The following is a 10,622-nucleotide window of genomic DNA, read 5'->3' as shown; positions in this document are numbered from 1 at the left end:
TTTTTGCCTTGCAAAAGTAAAATCAAGTGACAGTTTGTCTCAAGATTAGTGATTTGTCAACACGTAGATGTCGACTAGTCGACTAGTCGTTTCAACCCCGATAGTGCCCTTTTTTTTTTTTTGCCTTGCGAAACCCAGCTTGTCTCAAGATTAGTGATTTGTTGACTTCAAGATTGGAACGCCGATGCGGAGAACTCCACTAGTCGACTAATCGTTTCAAACCCAAAAGTCCCAGATTTTTTTTTTTGCCTTGCAAAAGTAAAATCAAGTGACAGTTTGTCTCAAGATTAGTCATTTGTAAACGCGTAGATGTCGACTAGTCGACTAATCGTTTCAATCCCAATAGTGCCCTTTTTTTTTGCCTTGCGAAACCCAGTTTGTCTCAAGATTAGTGATTTGTTGACTTCAAGATTGGAACGCCGATGCGGAGAACTCCACTAGTCGACTAATAGTTTCAAACCCGATAGTCCCAGATTTTTTTGTTTGCCTTGCAAAAGTAAAATCAAGTGACAGTTTGTCTCAAGATTAGTAATTTGTAAACGCGTAGATGTCGACTAGTCGACTAATCGTTTCAATCCCAATAGTGCCCTTTTTTTTGCCTTGCGAAACCCAGTTTGTCTCAAGATTAGTGATTTGTTGACTTCAAGATTGGAACGCCGATGCGGAGAACTCCACTAGTCGACTAATCGTTTCAAACCCGATAGTCCCAGATATTTTTGTTTGCCTTGCAAAAGTCAAATCAAGTGACAGTTTGTCTCAAGATTAGTGATTTGTCGACGCGTAGTCGACTAGTCGACTAATCGTTTCAAACCCGATGGTCCAAAATTATTTTCTTTGCCTTGCAAAAGTCAAATCAAGTGACAGTTTGTCTCAAGATTAGTGATTTGTCGACGCGTAGATGTCGACTAGTCGACTAATCATTTCAACCCCGATAGTGCCCTTTTTTTTTGCCTTGCGAAACACAGTTTGTCTCAAGATTAGTGATTTGTTGACTTCGAGATTGGAACGCCGATGCGGAGAACTCGACTAGTCGACTAATCGTTTCAACCTTCATAGCCCCAAATCGTTTTGCTTCGCAAAAGTCAAATCAAGTTACAGTTTGTCTCCAGTCAAGTCGCATAACCTTATTATTCCCCAATTTATTCGACCTGTTTGTCACCTCATCGTCTCTTCAGTCCAGTCTCGAGTCTTTCAGTTTTTGTCGAGTTAAGTCACACGTCAAAACAGTGAATCGAGTCCAAGCCGCAATGACTCGCATTCCCATCTCTGCCAACAGGACACCCGATTTCCAAATCTGTCGGTCCATTCCTCCAGAAGAATATCCAGTCCAGAGTTCTTCTCCATTTTTTTTCAGTTATGTTTCATAGGCATTGTAGATTTTCGGATTGAAAGCTGAATCCACATCTTACACTCCGGCCTCAGTTTTCGCATTGCTCTTAATGTCAGAAGAGTCCATCTACGATTTGTACAAGAAGTGTCCCAAGAGAATTCTGCGTCTTGATTAACCGCACGCTCGTCTTCGCAGCAGCTTGGCGCCGCCTTGACGAATACGCAACATCTGGGGCAGAATGAGTCAACGGAGCTTCTCCCATCCTTTCATCTTTATCCTTCACCTGCTGTCACGATGACCGGCAAGCGCGTCCTCCTCCGCGAGAGCATCGTCGGGCTTTTGAAGCGGGACGGAAACGGACACGCTGAGGACGGAGTCGGCGGGTGACATTTCGATCTCCTCGGCGGGGCGCGCCGGCGAATGTCTCGTTGATGTGACCTGAAGAAAATGCCGTTTAGTATCATCGCTAGGCGGCTAATAGGGGAACCTCAAAGCACCGATCAATATTCAATGAACGATTGTTAACAGGAATTTCCTTTTCAGGAAGTGCTCGCTAAATCAAGAGTATGTCATCATTTCAGCTTTATTGGAATGGCCATTGGAAATTTCATAATGGGATTTTTATTTTTATTTTTAAGAAAAAAAACAAACAAAATAGTCCTGTTTCAGCGTGGACGCCTTTTTCATAAGTGTTTGCGAGGCGATTATATTGTTTACATAATGTTAATATGTTCCGATACCACAGCCCTGAGATCGTACAAACCTTGCCGTGGGGCACGGCAGTCACGAGAGTCAAAACGACAGAGCCGAGCATTTTTTTAATTTGAATCCACTCACCCGCCATACGATGAGAACGACGCAAGCCATGACCGGAACGATCACCAACAGCAGCGGCGTTCTTTTCCACCATCTGTAATCGCGACCTCCGATTTGACCCCCTGCCGAGAAGGACACATCATCATGCCATTGGAAAATATTCGCAAGAAATCAGAAATCAGAGACTGCGCAATCCCCTTGATCATAAAACATCCGTTTGTGCTTTTAGGATAATTATTCAATCTAGATTTAAAAAAAAAATTAAACAGTTAGCATGCACATCAAGAGGTAATTCGCTTGTTCGATTGTTGCTAGGCAGAATTTGTAAGGCTCAATCGTCGATGCCCCATTGGCCAGTGGAAAAAAATGCATTTGAATGTCAAATTAGGACCGGACTCTACCTAATCTATTCCAAAATTATTACAATAATGGACGAGTTTGTTTATACACATCGTTTGAGTCACTGTTCTGTATTAAATATAAAATCCATATTGGTAAAAATCATGCATTTGCTTCCGTGGGTTTTCTCTGAGTACACCAGCTTCCTCCCACATGCCAAACCCCCCCCCCAAAACATGCATGGGAGATTCTTGCCCCTGGATTTTGGCCTGTTTTATTCCCACTTCTCTTCTCCACCTCCTGTTGATTTTTGTGAATTATGGGCTCGCGATGCTATTTCAGAGACCCTGGATTTTGGCCTGTTTTATTGCCTCTTCTCTTCTCCACCTCCTGTTGATTTTTGTTGATTATGGGCTTGCGATGCCATTTCAGAGACCCTGCATTTTGGCCTGTTTTATTGCCACTTCTCTTCTCCACCTCCTGTTGATTTTTGTTGATTATGGGCTTGCGATGCCATTTCAGAGACGCTGGATTTTGGCCTGTTTTATTGCCACTTCTCTTCTCCACCTCCTGTTGATTTTTGTTAATTATGGGCTCGCGATGCCATTTCAGAGACTTGTGTGACGAAGGGGGGGAATCAATAAAGCTGACGAAAAAGACCCTCATTAATTACCTGGTCCGTTTGCCGTATTGAGACAAGGCGGCGGCTTGCAGGAGAAGCTGGATGCTCCTTTACCGGCGGCGTTGAGGATCTCCTCGATGTAGTCGAAATAGAGCTCATTCTTCAAGCTCCCTTCCTTGTAGTGACACTGAAAGACTTGCATCGCCGTTTCCTGCGCGGCAACGTCTCGATTAATTCACCGTACGCACACGGACGAATAGAACGGCGACGCCTAACCAATTCCTGGTTGTCAAACGTGAAGCGCAGGCTCTTCAGCATGGTGACGAAGACCAGGATGTTTTCCCTGTTGGAGGAGACGGCGCCAAACATGTCGGCCAGGTTGCGAAGACTTTGCTCCAATGGGTAGACGTTTAATACCACCCAACACTCACCAGACTAAGAAAAAAAAAACATTGACAGGGAAGAATATAAAAAACATTCGAGCCGCTGGCTGGGTCATGCAGAAATTATTCGTCACGTACATACCACTTCTTTGGGAATGTAATAAACAGGAATCTCATAATCGGAAGGGATGTTGTGCTTCTAAAGGAGACGTCACAATTCAGTGCACAAATCTAACAGAAACTAACATTTGTGTGCGTGTGTGTGTGTGAGAGGAAAAAAATAAAGCTCACCAGCAGCGACAGCTTGCTCACATCATCAGTTATTGGGGGTCCGAGTTTTCCACAGCACAGATTCCAACTTGTCAACAGACTCAAGAGGAGACAAGGTGCCTTGAAGATCTGCAAAGAAGTCCGATTTGTCAGGTACGCGCGGTCTGATCAACGATTATTCAAGCGACAAGGCACGGAGTTTGTACCTGGCGCAATGACGAAATTCAACATGCAATAAGGTCAATATTGTCTCCCTGCAGGCTTAACACAAGCTCATCTGCCTTTGTCAACAACAAGACTGGAACCAAATGTCATCTTTTCATTTACACCCCCCCCCCAAGAAAAAAAGACTGTTCTTAAGAGATATCATTTTCAAACAACAGGGCGCAACGCTCCACGCGTGTACCCCTAACGAAATACAATTCGAAGATCCACGCAAACGCGTGACGAATCAGACAAAACGGACAGAGAAGAAGCCGGGCTTACTTTCTCCCTCATATGGAGCACAAATGCAAAGCTGACTTGATCCGCTGCATGGAAGTGCGTCTTTATAATCCAAAAAACTGGAGGGAACTGCGAGCCCCCACGCGCGCGCGTGTGTGTGCGTGTGTGTGTGTGTGTGAGGTACAAGCAGTGAAACTTGAGGATGGGCCAGTCGTCTGCCTGCCTCCAAACACAGACTGGCGGAGTGTTTTTGAAGGCTTGGAGAGGCCGCCTACAGGCTGAGTCACTGTGTCACACGCTGACCACATCTGAGACTTCTCCCACGGATCACTCCGGTTCGTCAGCGGACCGCGAGGCGATCGGCTCGATACCGGCACGGGGTGTATTTTCCATTTGGAAGATGCCAGCGGGGAGTTATCCCCTGACATCTGCTCGTTCGTGAATGTTAAATGAACGGCTTTGATATTCAACCAGTCTGTGCTACTTCATCATATATGCGCAAAAGTATCGCACAGACAGAGAAGCATATTGCAAAACACGACACGCTAACTTCATACCGCTGTAAGTTTACGTTATATTATTAATAATTATCATTTTATGTTTAAGCATCATATTTCATGTTAAGAATACCTAAATAAGAAGAGAATATAATTTAAAATTATATTTTGTTGTTTAATAATTGCTTCGACGTGTTTTTATGTTGGTGGGTTCTGATTGGCTGTTGAAGAAAGAGAAACAGGAAGTGATTTTCGTTACGAGCAGAGTTGTGTGATCTTGATTGTGTCTTTTTTCCCCTTTGAATAAAACTGCATTTAAATGATTTCATCTCTACTTTTGCCGTTCGTAAAGTAGACCTGTCTGCTAAAAACAACGAACCCCTCAACTTACACTACATTGCACGTCGGTCGATAGCCGTCAAATAGTGATATTATCACCGAGTTCATTTAAGGCGAACCGCGCACAAAATGCGTGCGTGAAATGATCGTCTTTCCGAAAACATGGACCCGATTTGAATCAAAGATGGTTTGAAAATGCCGTGCCTAATTTTATCCCGAGCTTCCGGCAACATCGCATATTTTGCATTTGCACGCCCCCCCTACCGAATCCAAACGGATCGCTCTTCTCTTTCAAAGGTCAGAATTTTTCGAGACAATCAACTATAGTAACCTCATATTTGTGTCCCGCACATAAGCATGCTTCTCGTTATACTTTCAGAAATCAAATACTCTTTGATGAACTGCAATTTGTGTGGTAAATCCAGACGATTTTCCGTCCCCTGCGTCCTATTAAATTAATCAGTTGCGTTAATGTTTGGTTAAGCTTGGTTTAAGACTGGTCACAGTATTCTGTTTGTTTGGCCCTGCTCCCCCCCCCCCTCTCTCCTATATATATATATATATATATATATATATATATATATATATATATATATATATATATATATATATATATATATACACACACAGTATATACAGTATATATATATATCTTAGCATATTTCATGGAAGTATGCCCACTAGTGGCTGTAATTGGGATAACCAGGAGAAGACGCCAAGAGTCGTCGATGGACATGCCAACTTTCTGTGATACCGTGTCTGCATTTGCGTGCCGTTGCGTGTTCCGTTCTTGGCTATGAACAAAGCCACTCAGGCATCGGTGACACGCCGCGCCGATGACAGGCTGCCGCAGCCGCTGAGCTCACATGCTTTTCGTGGCTCAGTCCCCTTTTGAGAGCCAGGCCTCCCAAAAATAAGACGGCGCATCATAAGGGGCCTCTACTTTTGCAACGCACACCTCTGATCCCACTCTTAAGGCCGGAGCGGCAGCTGGCGGAGATTAGACGAGTCAGCGACACGGACGCATAGCACCAGGCTGAGATCGGGTTTGGGCTGGTGAACCTTTTTGAGTTTGCCTTTTGAATGTGAGCGTTTTGTACCGATCCCCCATGAGTTATTTCGGATACCGCCGGGAGCTGAGCAAGTATGAAGACGTGGACGAGGATGAGCTCCTGGCGTCGCTCAGTCCCGAAGAGCTGGCCGAGCTGGAGAAGGAGCTGGTGGATATCGACCCCGACGCCAACGTGCCCATCGGGCTACGACAGAAGGACCAGACTGACAAGACCCCGACGGGGACCTTCAGTAGAGAGGCCCTCATGAAATATTGGGAGGCCGAGACTCAGAAAATCCTGGAAAAGGAAATTGGAGGAGCGAGCCCTAAAACGGTCAGTTTGTGAGAATGACTGAAATTTTGTCCGTTTACGATTGTCTTGGCAACAATGTCTGCCTTACGGTTTTGGAATCTGTGCTGGGACAATCTCATCAGATACAATTCAAGAGCTGTGTGGAAAAGTTCTATAAGAGGACCGTGTAACGGACACCGCTAGACTACCGCTGGATTTCCTCTTGCATTCCAAGAGACAAGTTGATAAAAGTCCAACGAAGAGCGTACGGTTCACAACGCTTTACCAAAATAACTTTAATTGCCTCAAATCAAAATTTAGTCTACGTATAAAACTCGTATTATCGAATTTGTCCGGGTACTTGTTGCTAGGCAAAATTAGTAGGCCTCGATCGTAACTGCTCCTTTGACCAATGACAAAACAAAATGCATATAACGTATCTGTTTGAAATTATGAACAACATTGGTTATACAAATTTGAATCACAGTTCTGAATTAAATGTAAAAAAATTCTCCATTTGTACCATCTGGATTTTGGCCTGTTTTACTGCCAGTTCACTTCTCCACCTAAGTTGCGATCAATAGAGGCATTTAAAATAATAAATGTGTGTATCGATGTAGGATGAAGAAGACGAGGGCGTGACAGACAGAAACAGCGAATCCGAGGACGAGAAGGACGACGAAAGCGAGAAAGAGCTGAAAAATCAAATGGAGGAGGAAGAAGAGGAGGATGAAGAAGATGAGGAGAGCGAGGAGGAGGAGGAGGAGGAAGAAGTCGTAACAGAGGAGGACGACGAAGAAGAAAACGCTCACGTCGAGCCCGTCGCGCCGTCGCCGCCGCCGATCGTCACGCCGCAGCAGCTGAAGCCCCAGCGGGCGGAGCCTGTCCCATTGACTCCTCCCCCTCCCCCTCCAGACCCGAACACCAGCGGGAATCCCACCGTGGTGGACGAGGCCCTGCAGCGGGCTCTGAGTGACGACCCCGAGCTCACAGAAGTCAACTTGAATAACATTGACGACATCTCGCAGGTACAAAAACTGCGCAAAAGTACGTAATCATGTTTTGGTGATATTTTGACCATTTCAATACACAATAGGTTGCGATTTTATTTGAAAAATGTTTCTCTGACTGTCAAAAAAAATGTTTACCAAAAGTAAGTCAGTTCGTCATCAATCAAATGACAACAACGACACAAACAAACGGAAGAACTTTGAGTACTCACTGATACCAAGTACCGATACCGCTAGTATTTTTGATATATAAAAATTAAATTTAACACGATTACATAAATAAAAATAGAACGCTCATTTGTTAACTGCTGCAGTCTAGGAGCAATGACTGCCAAGGAGCGGGATAGTTTTTGTCTTAAGTATCGGTTGCTGATATCAGCCGGTATCAGGATTATGCAATACCCTTAAAATAAGGACCGGTATCAGCCCCATACCGATACCTTACAATTTCAAAACAGCTGAATTGCTTTCTTAGGAGACCCTAATCCGATTCGCCGAAGCCCTGAGATCCAACACGCACGTGCGGGTCTTCAGCCTCGCCAATACCCACGCAGACGACCCGGTGGCTGTGGCCGTCGCCAAGATGCTGCGGGAGAACTCGTCCATCGTCAGCCTCAACATCGAGTCCAACTACGTGAGCGGCAAGGGGGTCCTGGCGCTGGTCCAAGCCATGCCATGGAACAGCACCCTGACCGAGCTCCGGTTTCATAACCAGAGGCACATCTGCGGAGGGCAGGTTGGTAACCGGACTCGCCGCACTAACATCAACTGCGACCTTTGACATCGCAACGTTGGTTGCTTGACTTCAGGTAGAGATGGAGATGGTGAAGATACTTCGAGAGAACCACACCTTGATCAAGCTGGGCTACCAGTTTAACCTGCCCGGACCCAGAATGAGCATGACGGGCATCCTGACCAGAAACCAGGACCGTCAGAGGCAGAAGCGACTGCAGGAGCAGAGGCAACAGCAACAACAGGGGGCGCCGGAAGGAGCCGCCAATCCACGGACCGCGGCGCTGGTAACGCAACATTCTGTCTGATGCTAATAATAGCTCGGTGATGGGACATTGTGATTTCCTGGGGCATGTTGCCGAGGTGATCATTTGAAAATGTAAACATTTAGCTAATATAAATAATAGTAATAATAGTAATAATAGTAATAATAATAATAATAATAAATAACAGCTAAGTTTTATGCGATATTAAAGCTAAAAAAATGACTTAAAAAAAAGAACTGTAAATTTTGCTCCACCCTGATTATTTTTTTGTGCCTCTCCATGCACAAAAAAGGTGCCACAGCACTACTTTGCTATTAAACAGTGTTTTGGCCTGATAGAAGCTCCTCCCATCACATTCAACATAGTTCTTTGGCACAAGCTGATCAGCTAAAAATCTTAACTTATTGATGATGCCAGAGGATTAGCTTCTATAAAAGCAGTACTTTGGCGCCATGTGAACATTTTCAGCAAATCACGGCAGATAGCTTCCGGAATTGAAAACAAGACTGACATGCCCGCCATTCCCGTTTCTAGAGAGCAACACCCTGCAGCTCACCTCGATCCTCCCCTTGGTCCTCCCCCAAAGTCCCACGGAGCAACTTGGCTAAGAAGCAGACACCTCCGGCACCACCAGCACCTCCGCCACCACCACCTCCTCCTCCTCCGCCGCCGCCACCTCCCCCTCCTCCGCCGCTGCTTCCCTCTCGCCAGGAGAAGAAGAAGCCCACCCGGACCATCGCTGAGGTGATCAAATCCCACGAGGCCAGCAGCAAGAAGGTAAAGGGCAAAGGGAAGAAGGGCAAGAAGGTCAAGGCCAAGGACGAGACCACCAGCATCCTCAAGGAGCTGAAGAACGCGTTGAGGCCCGTGGCGGTGGAAAGACGGGGGGAAGAGAGCAGCAGGCCGTCCACGCCGATGAGGTCGGCCCACGATCAGCTGATGGACTCCATCCGGAACAGCAGCATCCGGAACCTGAGGAAGGTGAGGAAAACACTCATTACCTTATTTGGACAAAGTCGATTTTTTTTTTTTTTGGGACTAGCATTAAGCTAACGGCAAATAATAAAAAATAAGTAACTAAATAATAATAATAAAGACACAATGACACTCTCTTCATTCAAATAAATGGAAACGAAACCATCCCAGCTCCACAAAAAACACCGACCGCATTTGTTTTTGTAGTCGCGCAGAGGATAAAGAATATATGCCCATGAGTATTACTCTGTCCGCATGCGTTGCTCAAGTACCTAACTACGTTGAAACATTTACACTCACCGCAACACCGATGCTAGCTTTGTTAGCCTCTCTACCATGTTTTCCACTCCGTGTTAGCGCTAAGCTAGCGTCCTGTCAAAGACAATGTCAAAGCCAACTGTTTTTATTGATGTTGATAATCGTCATAAACCGAGCTACGGACCAAAATAATAATAATAATAATAATGAAATAATAATGCGTAAAAAAACAAAGTTTTCTTGTTCGCCACAAACATATTCCCAAATGAAAGAAACATTCCTTCCCCATGTCAAATTAATGTTTGCCACTAAAATAATTGTCACACTTTTCAATGGAAACAAGTGTTTGGCTACCTCGTGGCTTGTCAGAGTGGAAAAATAAAAGTCAGCTCTGCTTCCAGCCGGAAAATTCCTTCACTTAATGCTGCTATTGATAGCAAGTGTTCGGCGGAGGTTAGATAAAGGCAGACGTAGCAACAACACAAACACATTCTTCACGCTACAGTTTGTTTCTATGTAAAATATTCATTTATTTTTTTTTAACAGGTTGAACTTCCATTGCATCTACGATAATAGAGAAGAGGAAGATAACGTGGGAACTAGCTGGGATTACCCGAAGATCAACAGCAATTAAAAAAGGATTTTTTTTTGTTGCACTGACACCAATATGATTTGTTTTTGTAATTTTATTTTTGAAACCTCAAGTTGTTTACTTACAATTTTTTTTTCTTCTTGTAAACTTGTAAATACGACGTGCTATGTTTGAATGAATGACGTGTTCATTTCTAAATACAGATTTGTTTTTGATTGTCATTTTTTTTGGTGGGGGGGGGGTCAAGTTATTATGAAGAATCCTAATGGGGAAATTCTGTGGATTTTTTTTAATAATGACGGTTATGGATGATGCTCAGTTAACAGATCGATGCGTTTAGTTGGTGCCCTCAGCATGTAGAAAATCGTTTTTGAGAATTTTATTTGCCATTGCCAACGACTGTATT

At 44.5% G+C, this 10,622-nt stretch overlaps 2 protein-coding genes and 1 long non-coding RNA gene across 5 annotated transcripts; 2 read left to right on the top strand and 1 right to left on the bottom strand.

Moving 5' to 3' along the window:
- Positions 1-195: 195 nt before the first annotated feature.
- Positions 196-4,549, bottom strand: LOC127594195 (uncharacterized). 2 transcript variants are annotated; one of them, XM_052056232.1, is made up of 7 exons: positions 4,247-4,549; positions 3,782-3,889; positions 3,633-3,689; positions 3,384-3,542; positions 3,159-3,318; positions 2,168-2,268; positions 196-1,768 (listed from the first exon to the last, which is right to left on the bottom strand). In XM_052056232.1, exons 1-7 carry the CDS (start codon positions 4,256-4,258, stop codon positions 1,610-1,612), a joined length of 756 nt encoding a protein of 251 aa, XP_051912192.1. In that variant the 5' UTR covers positions 4,259-4,549; the 3' UTR covers positions 196-1,609. The 2 variants fall into 2 exon arrangements, with proteins under 2 accessions (XP_051912192.1, XP_051912193.1); XM_052056233.1 differs by lacking the exon at positions 4,247-4,549 and adding an exon at positions 3,967-4,006 and having other exon boundaries at positions 3,629-3,689.
- LOC127594241 (uncharacterized) lies at positions 3,768-4,274 on the top strand. Its single transcript, XR_007960646.1, has 3 exons — positions 3,768-3,913; positions 4,021-4,070; positions 4,124-4,274. It is a non-coding gene; the product is annotated as an uncharacterized LOC127594241 (long non-coding RNA).
- A 1,464-nt stretch (positions 4,550-6,013) lies between the features above and the next one.
- On the top strand, positions 6,014-10,428 carry lmod2b (leiomodin 2 (cardiac) b). Of its 2 annotated transcripts, none has more exons than XM_052056173.1 (6): positions 6,014-6,425; positions 7,004-7,411; positions 7,869-8,129; positions 8,203-8,412; positions 8,926-9,372; positions 10,171-10,428. In XM_052056173.1, exons 1-6 carry the CDS (start codon positions 6,150-6,152, stop codon positions 10,195-10,197), a joined length of 1,629 nt encoding a protein of 542 aa, XP_051912133.1. In that variant the 5' UTR covers positions 6,014-6,149; the 3' UTR covers positions 10,198-10,428. The 2 variants fall into 2 exon arrangements, with proteins under 2 accessions (XP_051912133.1, XP_051912134.1); XM_052056174.1 differs by having other exon boundaries at positions 6,015-6,425; positions 7,112-7,411.
- Positions 10,429-10,622: the final 194 nt, after the last annotated feature.

This window comes from Hippocampus zosterae, chromosome 21 (assembly GCF_025434085.1).
Source record: "Hippocampus zosterae strain Florida chromosome 21, ASM2543408v3, whole genome shotgun sequence".
NCBI lineage: Eukaryota > Metazoa > Chordata > Actinopteri > Syngnathiformes > Syngnathidae > Hippocampus > Hippocampus zosterae.
Note: the sequence above shows the minus strand (reverse complement) of the source record. Positions and strands in the feature narration are given on the sequence as shown.

Coding starts and splice junctions, on each gene's coding strand:
- LOC127594195 (XM_052056232.1), bottom strand. Junction 3,543..3,632: donor ATTACATTCCCAAAGAAGTG/GTATGTACGTGA, acceptor TTTTTTTCTTAG/TCTGGTGAGTGTTGGGTGGT. Junction 2,269..3,158: donor CAATACGGCAAACGGACCAG/GTAATTAATGAG, acceptor CCTTCTCGGCAG/GGGGTCAAATCGGAGGTCGC.
- lmod2b (XM_052056173.1), top strand. CDS start 6,150: ATGAGTTATTTCGGATACCGCCGGGAGCTGAGCAAGTATGAAGACGTG. Junction 6,426..7,003: donor GAGGAGCGAGCCCTAAAACG/GTCAGTTTGTGA, acceptor GTATCGATGTAG/GATGAAGAAGACGAGGGCGT. Junction 8,413..8,925: donor ATCCACGGACCGCGGCGCTG/GTAACGCAACAT, acceptor TCCCGTTTCTAG/AGAGCAACACCCTGCAGCTC.